Source organism: Citrus sinensis, chromosome 4, assembly GCF_022201045.2.
Source record: "Citrus sinensis cultivar Valencia sweet orange chromosome 4, DVS_A1.0, whole genome shotgun sequence".
Lineage (NCBI taxonomy): Eukaryota > Viridiplantae > Streptophyta > Magnoliopsida > Sapindales > Rutaceae > Citrus > Citrus sinensis.
In genome coordinates, this window is record NC_068559.1 from 23,692,270 (window position 1) to 23,713,320 (window position 21,051).

At 32.1% G+C, this 21,051-nt stretch overlaps 3 protein-coding genes across 3 annotated transcripts; 1 reads left to right on the top strand and 2 right to left on the bottom strand.

Moving 5' to 3' along the window:
* Nucleotides 1-2,086: 2,086 nt before the first annotated feature.
* LOC102618545 (uncharacterized) lies at nucleotides 2,087-6,463 on the bottom strand. The gene is made up of 11 exons (XM_006484334.4): nucleotides 6,124-6,463; nucleotides 5,944-6,033; nucleotides 5,689-5,856; nucleotides 4,912-5,000; nucleotides 4,508-4,596; nucleotides 4,321-4,424; nucleotides 4,114-4,213; nucleotides 3,961-4,036; nucleotides 3,722-3,836; nucleotides 2,681-3,212; nucleotides 2,087-2,575 (listed from the first exon to the last, which is right to left on the bottom strand). The coding sequence occupies exons 1-11, from the start codon at nucleotides 6,359-6,361 to the stop codon at nucleotides 2,482-2,484; spliced, it is 1,695 nt and encodes a 564-aa protein (XP_006484397.1). The 5' UTR covers nucleotides 6,362-6,463; the 3' UTR covers nucleotides 2,087-2,481.
* A 1,578-nt stretch (nucleotides 6,464-8,041) lies between these two features.
* LOC102618261 (probable transmembrane ascorbate ferrireductase 4) lies at nucleotides 8,042-10,371 on the bottom strand. The gene is made up of 4 exons (XM_006484333.4): nucleotides 10,107-10,371; nucleotides 9,955-10,006; nucleotides 9,587-9,783; nucleotides 8,042-8,481 (listed from the first exon to the last, which is right to left on the bottom strand). Exons 1-4 carry the CDS (start codon nucleotides 10,254-10,256, stop codon nucleotides 8,173-8,175), a joined length of 708 nt encoding a protein of 235 aa, XP_006484396.1. The 5' UTR covers nucleotides 10,257-10,371; the 3' UTR covers nucleotides 8,042-8,172.
* A 5,525-nt stretch (nucleotides 10,372-15,896) lies between these two features.
* Nucleotides 15,897-17,297, top strand: LOC102619909 (clavaminate synthase-like protein At3g21360). The gene is made up of 3 exons (XM_006484507.4): nucleotides 15,897-16,301; nucleotides 16,386-16,639; nucleotides 16,765-17,297. The coding sequence occupies exons 1-3, from the start codon at nucleotides 15,936-15,938 to the stop codon at nucleotides 17,108-17,110; spliced, it is 966 nt and encodes a 321-aa protein (XP_006484570.1). The 5' UTR covers nucleotides 15,897-15,935; the 3' UTR covers nucleotides 17,111-17,297.
* The last annotated feature ends 3,754 nt before the right edge of the window (nucleotides 17,298-21,051 follow it).

Below are 21,051 nucleotides of genomic sequence, written 5' to 3' on the forward strand. Positions count from 1 at the left end.
GGACCCCAAATAGTAAAATCTATGATTGAAGGGTTTAAATTGTTTGATGGGAAGTTGAGACAAGTACAAAGGCATACAACTATACAAGGTGAGATGAGAGCAGTCATGTTTTTCTTTTGGCATGCGTAAAGTAAGTGCCAAGGTAAGGCTGAAATTTATTCTCCAACAAAGCCAAGGGGAAAGCTCGTCAACCAAAACTTTTTGGGTGGTTCATGTCGAAATTTCACATGTAGCATGTTGGGCCCTTTTGGCTTTTCCATTGCTACTTTTTGGGATTATTTGTTGAAAAATCAGTGGTGTTAAATTATGCCCGTGTCTCGTACTCTCGACTCTTCAAACCCTTTTTGGATGTTTGTGGCGCTAGCTGATAGAAGTTTAATCTTGTTCATTCGCCACAAACACCTGATAATATTTCTACTTATTTGTTTTGGATATTTATATTATTATAATTACAAATAAAATCAGGCCCAAGGGAATTTATTTTTACCTAAAATCTTAAATAGTTAGGTATCTTTCAGTTTCAATTTGCGGGAGATAATATTTAAACCCAAAAAATAAAAAAATAAAAATTCACTCAGACAAGTCTATACGATAGATGGACGAGTCAATATGCAGCCATTGAGCCTGAGGAATTTATTGACAATTGATCATTCATACTCTTCGGAAAGAAATCATATAAACAAGCTGTGCAGAAACTCATGTTCATGATATAAAATTCTGTGGGCTCCAACGGCTCTGTAGCTTCCGATGTTTCATCCTAAACTCTTGCCGAATGGTATCATCTTCCTATTTTGTTTGTTGCAGCAAGATTTTGAGATTTACAATTATGACCCCCAAAAAAAAAAAAATTCAATGAGTGATTTTTTTATGTTGTTTGGTGATTTTTTTATGTTGTTTGGTTTGTGGCCTGCATCCACAAATATGTGCGGAAAGCAAGGAAAAAGAAAAATCTTAATCATATTAGACAAAAAAAATAATAATAACAGCATGAATGCTAATGGCCCTTGTATTTAAATGTCTATTTAATATGACTTCTCTAATAATTATAAATAAATATATAATTTTATAAATTTTATAATTTTTTTATAATTTTTTATTATTGTTTAATTATTTTTTAAATAAAAATTTTAAAAATTAAATAAATTATTTTATTCTTACGACCAAAAACTCAAAATTTAAATTTTTGAGAATATAAGGTGGTGTTTTTTTTTTTGTTTGAAATCTGAATAGACCTGAATTAGTCTGAATTCTGAATAGAGCTGAATGTCTGAATCTGAATGATATGTTTTTTTTTTGTCTGAATAGCTAAAAATAAATATTAAGTTGTTTTCTTTTTTAACTTAAAAAAATTAAAAATTAATATTTTTACATTTATGCCCTTACAATTTATAATGTTAAACAAATAATAAACATCTCAAAGAATATAAATAAGGTAATAAATTATCATAACATAAATCATATTCAATTGAGTACAACTCTTTAATATTTTATATCATATATGTTAATCAATTTTATTATAGTTTGTGATATTTTTATATGAAAAATATTCATAAAAAAATATGAAGATAAATAATGCTAATTTGAAAAAAATAAAAAGATAAAAATAATAATAGTCTACCACTATACAATATCACAAGTTATATACAGATAGATAATAATGCTAATTATTAAATTTTATTTAGCTAAGGATGAAAATTAATTAATTAGATAGGGATATTTTAAAAAATATTTTTTAATGAGAGCATTCAAACTTTTTAGATTAAGTAATAAGTTAATAAAATTAGTTTAATAACTTAATGACTTAATTGCTGAAGATCTCCATTAAGTTGAAAAAACAGACTTAATAACTTAACTGATTAAAATTAAGTCAATTAAGTCATTAAGTAAAAAAACAAATGCCACCTAAGTTAAAAAAATCTTTTAAAATATTAAAATTACTTTAATTATTTAACAATCATATTTTATTCTTTTATAATATAATCTTAAAAAACTTATCTATTAAAATAATTTTATAATTTTTAATAAAAATCCTCACTGACAACTAAACAACTAAAATTTCTTTTAATAAATGCTCTACTTGTACACATTCTATTGACGAAAATTTTACTTAAATAAATTCTATTTAAAAAATTATACCAAATAGAGCCGAAATCTGAGGCCAGTATTCAACCTTCAAACCACTCAATCCTCGGCAATATGTCACCACACGGTTCAACGACCTTTATTAGGTACAAGCCTATGAAGATTCAGATGATCATCTAGATTGTTTGCTATAGAAACTAGATTGCATATAACCGGGTATCATGAGAAAAGATCCATTGAAGCTCCCCATCAGAATTAAATTACATGCGCTGGTAGTTGTACAAGGAACCTTAGCGTGTGGCTGGGTGCACACTCAATCCGACAGTTTTCACATGGCCCCGAACTGACTATTATTTCAAATTGACATTCGATGGTATGCTTTTAGAGGACTAAAGACATTCAAGCATGATTGCCCCATCTCCACCTTCGGGTCACCTCCTCAAGAACCTTAGCACGAGCTTGGCTTTTCCTTGCTTCATCCTCTACCCAAGATCTGCATTCATAGATTCTATTGGTGTTAAAAAGCTACCATGTACAAATTCTTTAAATGAAAAATCAAACTTTGATAACAGTAAAGGAATGCATTTATAATCTTCACCTAAGGATTCGAAGAGCTTCTTTCTCAGCTTCCGATCTAGACTTTGTATCAAGAAGTCCTTCCAGTTTGGTCTGTAAATCACTGAGTGTATCTTGTAATGTACACTTCTCAGCCACATATGTAGCCCTCTCAGATTCAAGCCTTCCAGACATCTCATCAACCTCGTCCTTCAGATTAAGAAGCAGTTGCCTCTGACAGTCCATAGCTGCCTTCTCCTTTAAATCCTCGGCATAGTTCTTCTCTTGAACAATCAACTCCTCCTCCAAGTCGCAACGTGCAGCAATATAAAGCTTCTCCACCTCAAAACCACGAGCTCTCTCTTCACTGAACTTCTTATCCCACCACCTTTGTATGTCCCCACTATCAAACAACTGGGATCTAATTTCTGCCATTTCAGCTTGCCTTGAAGACCTTTCAGCTTCTAATCTTGATAATTCATTACTAATAGCTTTTGCCATCCTTCCACTTGTCAATGCCACCGCAGCTTGTGCTTTCGTTGAGGGTTTATTTGGTTGAAACCGCTTGCTCTGACCTATAAAATGAACATTCCAGCATGAAGTCATCATATATGAACATGTTTTGCAAGTGTTTTTCCTACGTAGAAATTCTCATTCCTACATGAAGATCCTAGCTAGAGCTCCGGATTATCAAAGTGAAAAGTATCAATAAACACAAAGTCATCCATCATCAGCCTTGTATCTATAATTATCAATAAACACATACTCATCAGCATCTAAATATTCTTCCATGGGTTCTTACTAATAAAAAAGGAAGAAATGGGTAGGGTTAAGTAATCTGCAATGATTGCCCATGCCGTTTTTAACTTGCCTCTTTCCTTTCTCCCATGATATAGCCCTAAGCTATTGCTTGTTCTAGGTGTTGGGCAAAAGTACTTCCCAAGACTTCCAAAGAAGAAAGAAACCACATATGCATCATAGTAAGCAATTTAATCACTCATTTTTGTGGCTAAACAGAGATGAAAAAGAAAAGCCAAACTTTGACTGCCGAGCATAAACAGAGATCAAAAAGAAAAGAGGATACCAAAAACTCTTCTGGCTATGCTCTTTTCCCCAGCCAACATATCCATGAAAAGTCCTAGAGAAGCTTCTGAATTGATCTCCCTCACATCCATATAACTCATTTTTGTTCTTGATATCTGGACTGTAAACAGGTCAGGTTTTAAAAGCGATAGAAAGACTGGGCAAGCATCAGTTATTCAATCTTTTAAATTTATCCAAGAAACAAAATTGACTGCAAAAAGAGTTTGGAGTTTAATAAACCTGCTCTACTATATCTGGCTTGACTTCATAATCGACTTGGGCTTTCCAATTTATAAGATCATATCGAGAGATAAACCTGCAGTATCAGCCACGCTTTGCTGAGTGCAAAGGAAATTTAATACCACTAGCATTCAAATCTGTCAAATGCCGTACCTCTCAGGAAAAAAATAGATGCCTCCCTGCCCTTTTGAACCATCGGAACCATAATGCTTTCCCAGGAGCTGGCTGGGAATGACACCAGCCTCTGCCAGTGCTAAATTGCAAATACAGAAAAAGAAAAAAGAAAAAAAAAACTCAAACGTTTCTCTTCCTCAAAGTCTACCCTTAAAAATTGTATGCAAACATCAAGAATAAAGCTACCTTGGATAGACTCAATATCCGGGTCTTCAACATCCACATCATTAAAAGCTGCAACCACAGTCCCAGAAAGTGATTTGCATGGAACAATCCTGAGCTTTGGATTCCTACAAGATCAAAACATAAATTTCTTGGACAGGCCTTAAATAGGTAAGCATGATACTTTGAACAGGTTTCAATAAGCTTATACCTTTCCAATAATGAATTGATACGAACAAGCCATCTGGCATATTCCCTTCTAGTACACAATTCATCAGCATTTACATCTTCTTCAATGATCTGCATACCTTAATACAATTTGGAGCTCATGCTCAGAACTGAACCCAAGCTCTATTGCCATAAGTAAAGAGTTTGACAGTTGTATAACAGGAATAGAAACATATCTAACTTTTAGAAATTCATGAATGTCTAAGCACAAAACATAACAATTGTCCCTAGGTAATTAGCGTTCATGATTTTTTTTAATGTTCTCTATCCAATCCTTTCTTAAGCCAAATGTGAGCTTCAGGAGCCCAGAACAAAATATGCGGCTAAGAGTGTTTAGTTATTGCAACCAAGAGAATTAGGAAAATAAACAAAAGTGTAGGACGAAACCTTCAGTTTCTTCAAAACAGACAAAGCTTCTTGTTGAGTAGAATCCACCGCAACGGATGGTATAACACGCTCAATCTTGTCCACTGATCCTGAAGCACATAAAGGGCCAAAAAAAAAGATGATATAGTATAAAATACAGAGAAGATGGAAGGTTTAATCACTTTTGGGAAACAATATAGAGAAGATGGACTATAGGCTGTTCGAAGTCCAACATGTCAAAAGTTACTTTTGACCACTGTTGGATCAAACCGCATAGTCTATGCTGAAGTACTGCCTACTTATGAAAATGATGGAAAAATCCATAGGAAAGCACAAATATAGATTACTTATTTTTCATGCGTCCAGACTGAGTGGTGCATAAAAATTACCAAGAATGTCTCATAAAATAAAGTACAATACTTCTACTCCTAAAAGACTCAGACTCCAGTAGGTTAAGGTGAAAAGGCAGGAGTTACTAGTTTAAAGTTTGTTTCCAATATTACTTCTGGAACGACTCTCAGAAGAAAAGTAAAAATGCAATGTTCTACATCTCCAAGGGAAAAGCCAGTTGATCCCCCTCAAATTTATTCCCAACCAACTACTAATACACATTGATCAATTAAAGGTTAGGCATCTGAAATTAAGATCATTGTATTGATTTTCGTCTGTGACAATGTTAATTCTAGATTTCACAGAATTCAGGAAAGACAAAAACTATCCATAGGTATAATAAAGACCCATCTCATAGATTGAAACAAAAAGGCAACTAACACTAAAGAATAGGTAATTTGACAGTACCTGAAACAACAGTTCCACTAGTCTCATCGGCTACAGACTCTGCACCAGCGATGCTGGAGGCATCTGTTTCAACAGAGTCCACGGCTTTCCTTTCCCTGGATTTTGTTTCGTTCCAAATTAAAATATCATGCAGAGCATTCAGCGGACTACCCAATTGAAGCTTGAACCCTGCTAACCAAAGCAATGACTACCGATAAACTAGAGGTCCAAGAACGAAAAATAACAAACTATGTAAAGAAAAATAACAAAGTTGACCTTTTCTAGAAAATGAGAAGTAAGAAATGGCAGCAAGTACAAGAGCAAGTGAAGAACCCACAACACCTCCAATCACAACAAGAGGCAAACCTGAATAATAAACAAATAAATAAATAATGGGTCAAATAATTTAAATGGAAAATGGTGAAAAACTATTTAAAAAAAGAAAAATGATGAAACCTTTCTTGGTTTTGGTGGGAGGAGGTGGTGATTGAACAATGGCCCAGCCATTGTAATCGTTGTTATCGATGAGTTGAGGCGAGAGCCAGGTGAGGTGAGAGAGAGAAGCTGAGACTGAGAGGCGTCCTAGTAACTTGGATTTCCTAGGTCTGAGATGGGACGTTGGGGAGAGATTGTCAATTCGGCGTCGTACGAGGAGAAATGGAGGAGTCGTGGCTGTGGATGTGGATGAACTCATTTGTGACACTTGAGATGGGAGAATGGTGAGCGAGAGAGATCAAAATCGGCGAGGAAATGAAATTATGAAACTCAAAATATTAGGTGAAATTTGTCTGACATTTTATTCTCTTGTTCTTTATCCTTTATTTTTTAACAATATTAAGGCCGCTAGCAAATTGTCTTGTGGTACCAGAGCATAGTCAAAATAATTCACTATAAAATAATTTTTAGTTTTACGGCGTATTTATTTCATGGGATAAGAAATGAAAATAAAATACATATTTATTTGACCAAATATAATTTAAGAATGAAAATAAAATATGTAAATCCTATATAATTTAGAAATAAGAAATGAAAATTCTATTTTCATGGGGGTTGGGAATTAAAATGAGAGAATGTGAATGAAATATATGTTTACTTTTGTATCTCTTTAATTATTTCATATTTTCTAAATTATCCTCGTTCAAATCACAATTAATTTTATTATTTTAAATTTCATTAATAATAATAATAATTATTATTAAATTTATTATTTTAGTTATTATTAATATATTTTATTAACAATAAAAATAATGATAAAAATAATAATAAATAAAAATAATTAATTTATCATTATTAACAATATTATCATTATTGTTATTGTTATTATTATTAAAAAAATAAAAATAATTAATAATAGCTAAAATAATAAAGTTAATAAAATTTAATAATAATAATGTAATTTTCATTATCTAGATACATGTATAAATATTATTATAAAAATGATATTAATTAAATAATAATAATAATAATAAATGTTAATAATGATAGTATTAATAAAAATAATAATAACAATAATTAATAGTAAATAAAATAATAATAATAATAATAAATGTTAATAATGATAATATTAGTAAAAATAATATTAACAGTAATTAATAATAACTGAAATAATAAAGTTAATAAAATATAATAATATTAATAATAATAATAAATAATATTAATAATGATAATATTAATAAAAATAATAATAACAATAGTTAATAATAACTAAAATAATAAAGTTAACAAAATTTAAAAATAATAATAACAATAATTAATAATAACTAAAATAATAAAGTTAACAAATTTTAATAATAATAATAATAATATTATTATTATTATTAAATTTTGTTAACTTTATTATTTTAGTTATTATTAATTATTGTTAATATTATTTTTATTAATAATAATAATAATAGTAATAATAACAACAATAATGATAATATTATTAATACTAATAAATTAATTATTTTTATTAATTATTAATACTATGGGTATTTTGATAAATTAATTTTCGTTTCCATTTATTTTGCCAAGTAAACACATCAATGGCAATCCAACACATTCTCATTCACATTTATTTTTGCCAAGTAAACATTAAAATTTCATTCTCATTCCTCATTTTTATTCCAGCTCATTCTCATTCCACTTCATTCTCATTCCATGAAGTAAACACACCATTAGTTTTTTGTTAGCAAGGACTCTGCTTTTAATATACAATATAAAGACAAAAATTGGAGATGTAATGAGGTAACTTTGATTCATAGTTAAGTTACTCAATAAACTTCTTACTAATGTAAATTTGGTCCATGTGTGTATTAATGATCAATTTTATCTGGAAAATTAATTAAAAAAAATTGTAAATCGATTAAAAATGAATTGAGAATGACAAAAAAAAAAGAAAAAAAGAACAGCCCATTGCGTCGTATAAATGCACACAAAACGCCTATGCACATGGATGTAAGAGTAAAGATTGAATCTTGAATCTTATTACATCGATCGATTCGTGCTCCATTCTCTACTCTTTCATCAAGAAGACAAGCATTTGGGTTTATTTACAGGGACATGGGACTTTGGAGAAACAGCAGCGAATATTACAAAGCCGCTAAGCAAGGCTAATCCAAGTCCTAAACTATTAACCACCATGGATTCTGGGCAGCTTTTATATACATTTCTCCTCGTTTGCAAGAATGTCAGCTTCTCCAAAAGCCCTGTTTCGGCAGTCGCCACCGCCAGGCCGTACGTGTAGAGGCCAAGGAAAATGTGCCACGGCAAAACCCTTACTCTAGTCATCCGCACCTCAGCTCGATGCCAAAAGCTCAAGAAACCCATCATCCACTGCATTTGATGAAATGAAGGCGAAATCTTGTCAAAACATTTCTCTTTAGCATGCATTACTGTGATTTTGTGATGGATAACTGGTAACATCTATTCTATGGATAAGTTACATACATGACTAAATCACTAAGGGGAAAGAATCTTCTCCTACTCTCTTCTAGTGAAGTGAGTGGTTAAGATTGAGTTTTAAATTTTAATTTTGATAATCAAAATAATTTTTTTTTTTTCATTTTATTTACAATTAGACCAATCTTTCTCACTAGATTTAGAAGACTAGGAGGCACTAGAAGCCCATACTTGGTTGGAAGAGATGGTAGAAAATGAGAGGAATGGAAAGGGAAGAAGAGGAGAGAAAATGAGTGAAAATGAGAGTCAATCCCATTTTCATTATTTGTTTAGACATATAATTCATCTTTCTCCCCTTATTATTTCTTTCCCGGCTCTTTTTTTCCTCTCCTCTTATATTTATTAGAACCTAATATGTCAAAAAAAACACCAAGAGAGAATCCTAATAGCCTATCTCCAGGTAAAGACACCACTTTTAGAATCATTAAACTAAATAGTAGTGAATTCCTAAGAAGAATTTTTGACTATTTTGTTCATGTAATAGCAATTATTTTATACCCCACCGGGCCTCTTCTGGCCCATCGTCTGGATTGTCTAATGGGGCGGTTACAGTTACACGCCACCCAACTTCTTAAAACATCCAGAATTTTGGCTTCAATTATTATGGACAAGGAGTAGAGGCTTTATTAAAGCAATGGACAAATCAAAAAAATAAAAAGAGCACAATTATAAAATAAAATACTCTGTTAAAAAATGTATTTTTTTCCTCATTAAAAATTTACTTGTAGATAAAGTACCTCTAATTACATGTGATTCATAGTAAAAAAATAATAATCGAATTGTGGGGCTCAATTTAAAACTTCCGGAGAATATTTAAGGGACCACAAACAATGGCATCAACATTAAGTATAAGAAACCCATTGAAATTATTAGTTTATCAAATCAATAAAGCAGAAAGTATATGAATGCATACAGAAAAAGATTAATTTCAATTAAAGGGTAAATAAGAAGGTAAATTAAGGGGAAGAAGAGCAAAAACCTGAGCACCAAACAAGGAAACACAGATTAAACCCATCCAAGAATGAAGGCTGTAGAAATTAGCCACAACCCCATCTATGCCATGGAACTTGGTCCAAATCCCAAAAATCCCACAAGCCAAAGCCAGTCCTTGAAGACACAAATGCACTGATTTCTTCAAATTCCTTGAACCAGGCAACCATCTATGCACCAAAATAGCTGAAATCACATAAAAAACTCCCCGTTAATTTCTTGATCATCAGTTGATCACTGGCCTTATGCACTTTGATACTATGATTGATGCAGATTCTCAATTAGTTAGGTTGATAGACCCTGTTATTGATGTAATGTCAAATACAATAAATAACTCAAAACGGAAAAGCTCTCTACCTTCTCCACTGATGATAATGAAACCAATCACCATTAACAAAGGATGAAGCACCTGTTAAAACAAGCAACAAAAGCACTCGTCAATATTAGCTGAAAATAAAGTAACTGTAGATATGCAAATGCAGAGATGGATAAGGAGAGAGCAATTTTACGGCATAGATGAGGTCTTCTTGGGAGGAAGAATGAGGGAGGAAGCTGGACTTGAAAGCAAGAGCCCAAGTGAGAACTAAAGCTGCAACTACAAGCCCTGATGCTCTGGCAAAGAAGAGAAGTGGAAGCCATGAAGCAGATACTGCGGCCATGGCTTTAAACACTGAGAGCTCACCGAAGTTACTTCCAAGAGTCACCGACAGCTGAGCTTTTAGATCTGCCTGTATTATAGTATAATACTGCCACTAAGAATAAAGTGAGTCTTTTTTGGGGGAATTTACAAATAGCCTGAAATTTTTTGTGTTTTTAAAATTAGCCACCTTAATTTTTCCATCATCTCTAGCTAAACCTCTAATTTCTAGACTTAAATACTTTCAAAACCTGTCAACAAATTAGTAAATTAATAATATTCTCAACAAAATATCAAACCTCACTATTTTCAACAAATCATTAAATTCATAAAACAAATGTAATTATAAATAATGAAGATAAAATGATTAATTGGAAAAAAAAGAAGTTAAAGTGAGTATTTATTTTTACGCAACATGGGTTTTTTGATTTCGATAGTTTGAAAAATTTTCAAGTATTTTGAATAAAAATGAACTATGATACAAAATTTAGAAAATGTGCGATTGGCTTATATGCAATAGGCACTTATCACCGGTTTATACATGAGTTTGTTCAATAGGTGCATGTTGCATTTGAATTTGCGTGATAGGTCACAGGCAAAGTCTCCAAATATGAGAGAGAGAAAAGAAGTTCGGATTTTGAAAGTTTTGGGATGACAAGTGTATTTTAGTGTAAAGATTAAATGTTTAGCTAAATATGATAGAAAATGCTAGAAAAAATACAGAGTGACAATTTTAAAAAGGAAAAAAATTCACCGTCCACCTGTTTTTTCTAATTTTTTAAAAGATATACAATTCTTTTTTTTTTTTTTTGCTGGAATCAACCTAAAGTTACATTTGTTTCACTTTTCCACTTCCGTTTGAAATCCGTTAAGAAAACTAACGGAAACTTAAAAAAAGACCATTTTACCCGCCAAAACGAAAATTACAATTTCACCTTAAAAATTACCAAAAATAATGAAATTAAATCTAATTATTTTCCCCATAGGTCAATAAAGAAATTAATTCCACAACCATCAAATACAAGTGTTTTTTTTAAATATGTCTGTAATTAGGATGCTAAATTATAACAGTAGTATTAAAAATAGCTCAATCTCGCAAACCATCAATTGAATTTAAGGTAAGTAGAGTTTATTATTCATTGAGTTATAATCTCTAGTAGTTAAATTTTTTTTTTACTTCATTAACATACCAATAATGATATTCATCATTAAATCTAATTATTTTTGGATGTTTAGGGTGAAATTGTAATTTTTGTTTTGAGGGAAAAATGGTCATTTTTTAATTTCCATTAGTTTTCTTAACGGATTCCAAACAGAAGTAGAAAAGTGAAATAAAATATAACTTTAGGTGGATTCCAGTTTTAAAAAAAAGATATTATGTATTTTTAAAAAAATTGAAAAAAAAAGGTGGACGGTGGATATTTTCTCTTTTAAAAATCCCAAAATTTTCGAGCTATTTATATAAACTTTCTGGCCTTTTTTGTGTTCATTTTTGAATGTTTTAAGATGCATTGATTCTTCCATTTCGAGTAGACAAAGCCAAACATGGGCATTTTCGGTATAATATATAATGTAATTGTCTGCTAGTATGAAATTCCCATTTTGGATAAACAAAAGTAGCATTGATTGCTTAGAGTTTAACGCGCCGCGGGGGGGATGATTTGGGATGAGAAATGAAGCATAGAGATCACAAAACGAGCCATTGAACCGGCCTTTTAGCAGCCGTTTGATCAAGGATCACCTTACTCTATCATACCTAAAGCTTTATTACAAATTTTGATTGCGGGTGCCTAATCAGACAACAAAACTAAGATCAATTGAGCTTTTGCTTCCATGGACTACAGAATAGATGACACATTACACAGTGGGCAGCACAGTCAGCACTCATATATCCAATTGACATTTGCAACCATAATACACTACTCATGGGCTAGGTCAAGAAAATGTGTTTCCTTTTTTTTTCCCTTTAAAATGAAACCAAAGTTACCATTGATAATTCATGCCTGAAGCATTTTGATTTCTCCCTGATTAATCCTCTGCATCATATGTTGTTTATCCTGGTCTATGGAAGCAGAAGCTTAATTAGTTTTATTTCAGTCTTCCATTTAAGAAATGTGGATTAAGAGTATATTTTCCCCTTGGCGTAAACTGCGGACTTCTATTGCAAATATATACATTTCAATCCCAACAAATTTCAAAATGTAATATTTCTGTAGAATTATAACAAGTTGGAAAAAAAAATACAAAAGTTACCTTTAATTAGTAATTTCAAGGACCTGTCTACTTTACAAATTCTGTAAGTAATCTCAATCGTTGAATGTGGATAGAGAAAGATGGAGGGTTGGCAACGGTCAGAAAAATAAGGGGAAAGAAAACCCAAAGCATGGGGAAACCGACTTTAATGATTAATGTGCAACCGGATGTGAGAAGTAACAAAAGGACACATGACTGGAGAAATTTATAGAATTAATTGTGTTTTAATTAGGTCGGTGTCGGTAAAAAAAAAAAAACAGTTTAGGTCATGCTACCTCCGAGGCAGCCGCGATTGCTTAAACTGGATCACACACCGTGGATCCAAAGTGAGAAAATATTTTGAAGGGGTTTTTTCACACCATGCTGTTGCAGGAGATGCAACGTCGCCTCGCTTGCTATATGCACGAGTCTGAATAATAATTCGATACGCTGGAAGCCTATAACCACCAACATTTTTCCACTATCAAATTGCAAATATTTAGATTTTCAATACACGGCCCATCAGCCTAATTTTTTTTACCACTTTCAGTGATGGGTTACCGGTCAGCAACCGGAAAGGAATTCATTTTGTCACCGGAAGAAAACCGGAATGTCTGGTTCCATATATAATCTCCGATTCCATCCGCCGTCCACGTGCTACGCATCCATATATCCTCTTGTCAACTCACAGGCCGTTACTTACAGAATCTGTAAGGTAGATTGGTCCGTAATTTCAAACAAATTAAATAATATCCTCTAAGAAGCATTCATTGTTGATTTCAAGATTCCTCTTAGGTACGTGTTCATCATAAATTTGGAGTCGTTGACCATTGTAGGTCAGGTCTCGTGACTTGCGTCCGCTGGGCTTCCAGCAATTAAAGCGTCGTTTTCTTCAAGAACAAATATAATTCTGAAGTAATATGACTTTGTCTTTATTGTTGACATTTGGAGCTTAACGGGCAAATGAGCTTCTTGTAATTTAGGCCCGGTCTGGGACTATTGCCAAGCTACTGGCCTAGCCAAACGGATTAGCTGGGTTTTTTATAGGAAGGAAGCTCAACCCACGGTCATTATTCCCCCTAATTAATGAGTATCTATTGCAACTGGCAAATGGCAATTGATTCTAAATCCATTCTCTTACAGACTTTTCCTCAAAATATTCATGCTTGGTCTGGGAGAACTTTATGTCATGTACATATTAGTGTCATCTTCTAATTAATTAATCTGCTTAATTTTCATTTGTACAAGTCCAATATGAGCAGAGCGCAATCATTTTCAGAAAGCTAGCGATATTTGTATACTGTATAATGTATATATGTACATGTTAAAAAGTACTAATCTTAAAACTACAACGACAAGATTGTTAGCGAAGCTTGCATGTAAAGCAATCGAAGCAGTTAATGAACTGTGCTTGCTATTCAAGCATGCCTCTTTGTAGGGTCTGTGAGATCATAAGTACCCATATGGCTTTGGCTCAGATCCCACTTTGTGATCTTAATTTGTAGGTTTCTACATCCTCTAATAATTACATATAAATGGGGAGTGTCCAAGAACCAATGCTAGTTATTGACGGAGAAAATGCTTCCCAACATTTACGGCAAAAGAAGCTGAGATGGTGAAGTGAAGGCTCCATAGATTATTTGGGTATCAATCAATCAATATTCTAGTGGCTATATGCTTGACTTGACCATTTCCGAAGCCTGAATCCAATGTCACTGGATATTACCTAATTGATTTTGCATAATGTCACTGGATATCTACCACAATGACTGGAATGTTGGCTTTGCGTTTTATTTTGTCACACATTCCAAATTTTACACAATATTGCGTTTCATAACTAATTGAATTTAGCTTCAGTGTCTTCAACTAAAGCTTTGAGCTAACAACTTCGTTCTTAGTTGAGCTTCAATTAAATTATACGGAGAAGGATCTTCTTCATATCACTTACTAATTTTTGAAGATATATATACTCTTGAGTGTATAATATGCTTACAAAATTAAGATATAAAATTTATATCTCTAATGAGGTGTCACCAATTGATTACTCCCATAATTATTTTTTTAGTTTTCATTAATGACGTAAAAAAATTTGTATCTCAAATTTTTAAACATATCATTAATCATATGTTGCCACATGTACATTATGTATGATTAAGATTATTCGTCTATTCTTTCCTTTTTATTATTATCACGTCAAGCTAAGGTAAAAGCTATTTAAGATGAGGATACAATCCCTTTCGAACTCTTGTACATGCCTCGTAAAATTTTCATGGCCGTTTAACAGCAAACTACTACATAAGCATCATGCTCTTACAATTATACGTTAAATTAAGGAATATATATTTGAAATCTTGTTGCCACGAGAAGTTTAACTAGGCACGCCATCAGTGCCTTTAAAGGCTATTACAGCCGTATTCGTTAAATTTATAGCAGCCATTATTGGTTAATTTCTACCTTTTTCTTTCTTTTCCTTTTTTTTCCCGAAGAAAAAAAATGAAGAGACGGCTGGTAATCTTACATAGAAACGATCATTTTTAGTGAACGCTTTGTATGGTTTAGGAATAGATATAAATAAAATAAAACAAGCTTATGAAAAAAATTTCTTAATTGTGCTACATGGCAAATTAAAATTTTTGAAAAATACTAACAAAGTGTTGGCTCCACTGGTAATGGAGTCCCCTTAAGTGGCTTGACTGGGTTTGCTCCCCAGTTCGAGTCGCAGGGAAGTCGCATTTGTTGGGAGAACATGTGCCTCTCGGTTCAAGCGGGGACTTCTAGTCTGGGTTGTGGTATGGGCTTAAAGGTGCCTTCCACAGTTGGGGAGGTTCAAGCGGGAACTTCTAATCTGGGTTGTGGTACGGGCTTAAAGGTGCCTCCCACAGTTGGGGCCCTCTCCAAGATACCCCGTGCTCAAAACAAAAAAAAATCTTTTGAAAAATCAGTTGGAAATCTGATCCCATGCTAGCAAATATTGCTATCCATTATTCCATTATGTCGTGTGAGGAATCTTGTGCCTAGCTAATTGCTAGCTAGTCTCCTGTCCTTGAGGCAAAACAACAAAGCCGCAAGCGAAAACACTGAAACTTACGCTTATTAATGCCCTGGTGGCATCGATCCAGTTCAATTCACTTCCATCTTACTTGTCTGCTTCATTCGACATATGTGTTTACGTAATAAATAACTAAAATATTAAGAGTCGTGCCGGCATCCAAAATGGCCGTCATATTAAAACTGCAATACCAAAGCCAAGAATTTTCAACCCCTCAAGAAATTAACGACATACAAAGAATCTCCGTAAGACATATGGCAAAATGCCAAACTACCCAATGTCTTTGTTCCGTCATGCCAAACGGCAGCCCAAAACAATTCCAATTTCCACTATAAAATCCACCATCGAGATTGGAAGGAAAAAAACGTATATCAAAGCAAATATTCGCAATAGCACAACGTGCAACAGAAACAGAGAGCTATGGAGTATTCTTGCAAGGACTTCAAGGTGGGAAAATGTGAAGGAGAAAAGGTTGTGGATGGTGAGAGCATGCCCCTAGTGCTACACCCACAAGAGCCAAACAAGAGTGACTTGGAATCACTTCTCTTGGCTCTTAAGACCAACAAAGACTGGTTCGAGCAGATGATTATTAAAAATAGTGCAGTTTTGCTTCGAGGTTTTGACGTGAAAAATGCACAAGACTTCAATGAGATCGTTGAAGCCTTTGGGTGGGACGATATTCGTTATGTAGGACCAGCACCTCGAACCCATGTGTACAAACGAGTGTGGACTGCCAATGAAGGACCCCTCTCCGAGTTCATTTACTATCATCATGAAATGGTTTTGGTAAGTCATGTTTCTTAATAAGTGAGAGAATTGAGTATACATATTGCATATCCAAAGTGATTGTCACATTTCATTAATTACCAGATATCGGAATACCCCAAGAAATTGATACTGTTCTGCGAGGTGCCGCCCCCAGAAGGAGGACAGACACCCTTTGTTCCAAGCTTTAAAATAACAGAACGGATGCTAGAAGAGTTCCCAGAAGCTGTGGAGGAAATGGATTCCAAGGGATTAAAGTACTCATTCACAGCTCTTAGCAAAAATGACACCGCCTCCATGAGAGGTCGAGGTTGGGAGGATGCCTTTGGAACATCAGATCGTGCAGAAGCCGAGAAAAGGTACCTAGTAGCAGCCACATATGTATTATCTAATGCACGACTACCCTTCACTATAATTTGCTTATACAAATAATTAAATATTGCCCTATGATCCTTGAACCGCGCTTAAAAATTTTGTTCCATAGATGCAAAGCTCTAGGGATGGATCTGGAGTGGCAGCCAGATGGTAGTGTGAAGACAGTATTGGGGCCGCGAGCCTTAACCAAGGTGTTTGATGGCAGAAAAGGGAGGAGGATGTGGTTCAACACCGTTGTTGGCATGCATGGGAAGGAGATTAGCTCGGCCTGCATGGCGGATGGGACTGAGATTCCGGAAAATGTAGTGAAGAGATGTGAAGAGATCATTGAAGACGAGAGCATCCAGTTTAAGTGGGAAAAGGGTGATGTTCTTTTCTTAGATAACTTGGCTGTGCTCCATGGAAGAAGGCCTTCTATGCCTCCAAGAAAGGTCTTAGTCGCGACATGCAAGTAGTTTTCACTTCTGGTTGACTCCCGGTGCTCTATACATTCACACGTGTGCTGTGTATTGTTATGTGCATCTGTTTGGATGTCATAACATTTTCCCTTATTATGGCAAATTTAAATAATCCAATAACTTGTAATAAAAAATAAATAATAAATAATAATAATCCAATAACACAATGGTGTGTCCTCTCTTAGTCTTGTCTTGTGATACGCACTGACTTCTTGATCTTTCGCCAATCTCTTTTAATTACATTTCCAGAACTAGACAACCAAAACTCCAGAAATCAAATGCAAAAGCCCCCCGTTCAGGCTTGCGCTCGTGCCCGTACGGCAACTGCACAAACCCGTCACATGTTGTTTCTAACAGTCTTCTTATGGTACATACAGCCGCTTCAACAGTGAAAAAAAAACTTGAACAACCCGTATTTTACCGGTTGTTCATTTAACAATTTTTTTAAATAAATATTTTTAATGTGAAAAAAATAAAATAAAATGGAAAAAAAGGAAATTTATAAACAATTAACATAAAAATAATATTTGAGCGAGAAAAATATTTTTAATTTAAATGAAAGGTAAAAAAAAGTAAAATAATTATGTTTCAATTCTTTTGGTTAAATATAAATACATTAGGTGGATATTCCAAATTAATTTCACATGTCCCTAATTTTTATTAAACTTTCTCGATAATTGGTTTATTTGTTTCCACTTCTCAATCCACTAATTTTATGTATAATATTCCTACTAAATTCATTAAATATGAATATTTTTTGTTAGATTCCATGTAAATTCATTTCTCATTGGATAGGTTCTGAAATTTGGTTACACTTTCTCCCTTTTTGGTTTATATGTTTCAACTATTATTCCATTGGTTTTGCATTGCGTTCAATATTCCAATTTGCTAGGTAAGATTTCAATTTTTTTGGTTAAACACCAAAACTACTTTTTTTTATAGATTAGTTCCTAATTTTGGTTAAGCTTTTCATATATAGGTTCAAATGTTTCAAATTATTAGTCCACTAGTTTTATGTTTGGTATTCCTACTAAGTTCGTTCAATACCAATATTTTGGATTTGATTCCAAGTAACTTTAATTTTCTGTTGGATGAGTTCCTAATTTTTGTTACATTTTCTCTTTTATTGGTTCAAATGTTTCAGCTAATTATTCCTCTAGTTTTGTGTTAAATATTCCCATTAACTTGGACAAATTCTAATTATTTGGGTTAAGTACTAAATTTATTTTTCATAATTTTATTTTTGGTTAGATAAGTCTCTAATTTTGGTTATATTTTCTCCCTTGTGGGTTTATATGTTTCAATAATTATTCCACTAGTTTTGTGTTCAATATTCCAATTAACTTGGTAAGATTTCATTTATTTAGGTTAAATACCAAAATAACTTTTTTTTATTAAATTAGTTCCTGATTTTGGTTAAGTGTTTTCATTTATAGATTCACATGTTTCAACTTATTAGCCTACTAGTTTTGTGTTTGATATTTCCACTAAATTATTTAAATTCCAATATTTTGAGTTAGATTCCATGTAATTTTCATTTTCCATTGGATGAGTTCTTAATTTTCATTATGCTTTCTCTTTTATTGGTTCTTTTGTTTCAATTAATTATTTATCTAGTCTTATGTTGAATATTTCCATTAACTTGGTAAGATTTCAACTATTTAGGTTAGGTACCGAATTCATTTTTGGTAATTTTATTTTTGGTTAGGCAAGTCCCTAGTTTGGATTATACTTTCTCCCATATGTGTTTACATGTTTAAGCTATTATTCCACTTTTTTTGCATTCAATATTCCAATTTTACTTTGTAAGATTTCAGTTATTTGGGTTAAATATCAAAATTACTTTTTTGGTTAAATTATTTTCCAATTTTGGTTAAGCTTTTTCATTTACAAGTTCGCATTTTTCAACTTATTAGTCACCAGTTTTGTGTTTAATATTTCTACTGAATTCATTAAATACCAATATTTTAGGTTGGATTTCAAGTAACTCTTATTGCTCATTGGATGAGTTCCTAATTTTCGTTATGCTTTCTCTCTTATTGGTTTTTGTGTTTCAGTTAATTATTTCTCTAGTCTTGTGTTGAATATTCTCATTAACTTGGTGAGATTCCAATTATTTGGTTTAGTTATTAAATTTATTTTTCATAATTTTGTTTTTGGTTAGGTAAGTCCCTAATTCAGGTTATATTTTCTCGCGTATGTGTATATATGCTTCAACTATTATTCCATTAGTTTTGAATTCAATATTCCAATTAACTTCATAAGATTTCAGTTATTTGGGTTAAATAACAAAATTACTTTTTTGGTTAAATTAATTTCTAATTTTTGTTAAGGTTTTTCATTTATAAGTTCACATGTTTCAACATATTAGTCACCAGTTATGTATTTGATATTCCTCTTAAATTTGTTAAGTACCAATATTTTGGGTTATATTCCAAGTAACTTTCATTTTCTGTTGGATAAGTTCCTAATTTTCGTTACATTTTCTCTCTTATTGGCTCATATATTTCAGCTAATTATTCCTCTATTTTTGTGTTGAATATTCCCATTAATTTGGTGAGATTGCAATTATTTGGGTTAGTTACCAAATTTATTTTTTTGTATTTTTATTTTTGGTTAGCTAAGTTCCTAATTTGGGTTATACTCTATCATTAATGTGTTTATATATTTAAACTATTATTCTACTAATTTTGCATTCAGTATTCTAATTAACTTGATAAGATTCCAGTTATTTGGATTAAATACCAATTTTACTTGTGTTACAAAAACAATAATATTAATAAGGTGAATTATGTTTGACCCCTTACTATTTTAGTAAATATCAACTTACCATATAATACTGAAAAATCTTTATTCCAACCCTGAATCTTTTCTAATATTTTGGGTCCATAATCTAAATCCCCCTTTTTTTTTCTCTCTATTTTGATTACTTCATTAGATCTATTGAACTTGATTGTATATATAATTGAACCTTTAGTCTTTATACATATTTATTCTCATTTTAATATTTTAATTGATTATTTTTAGTTATCCTCAAAATGAATTAATGCATTTATTTTCCTCTTTTCTTTACTTTTTAGAATAATTTCTTTAATTTTTGAAAACTTCGACAGTAAATAAAAAAATAACATGTAAAAGTGCATACAATTGCTATACTTCTCAAAAAAATTATTTTAGAAGTTGTGACAGTATAAGTTATAAAAATATTTAAACTTACAAAAATTAAAACTTTCTTAATCTATTTGGGTTGAATTATTATTATTTTTTCATTTTGAGGTCAATTAACTTCATGAGATTTCTTGAACTTGAATTTATTTATACTTAGCTTCTGATCTTTATAAACGTTATACCCATTTTAACATTCGATTAATTTTATTTATTTATTTTAACTTACAAAATTGAAACTTACTTAATCTATTTGTGTTGAAACTTTTTTTTTAGGATAGCCCATTTTATCATTTCAATTAATTCTAATGATTTATATTTTAAAAAATTTCATTAAAAAAAACTTAATTCATATAAATATTTCACCACTTTATTTTTGTTTTCAAAATAGTTTCTTTAGATTCTCATGACTTCAGCAAAAAATTCATGCTATTATAAGAAGTATTATTATTTTATTTGTATTTCTTCTACTATTATTATTTATTTATAATGTTACTACAATTATTATTATTACTATCATGCCTCACTAGATTTATAGTTGAACATAATAAGAATGTATATGTTTATGTCCTGCACTATTTTTGTACCCTTTTAGACTAGGGGTGGGCACGGTTCGGTTTGGATCAAAATTAAGTAGAACCGATTTAAATCGGTTATTTTATAAAAAGAACCGAACTCAATAAGAATCGAACTCAAACGGTTCTTTGCGGATCGGTTCGGTTTGGTTCGGTTTTTTCAGTTCTGGGCCTATTGGGCCTATTTTAAACTTTTAA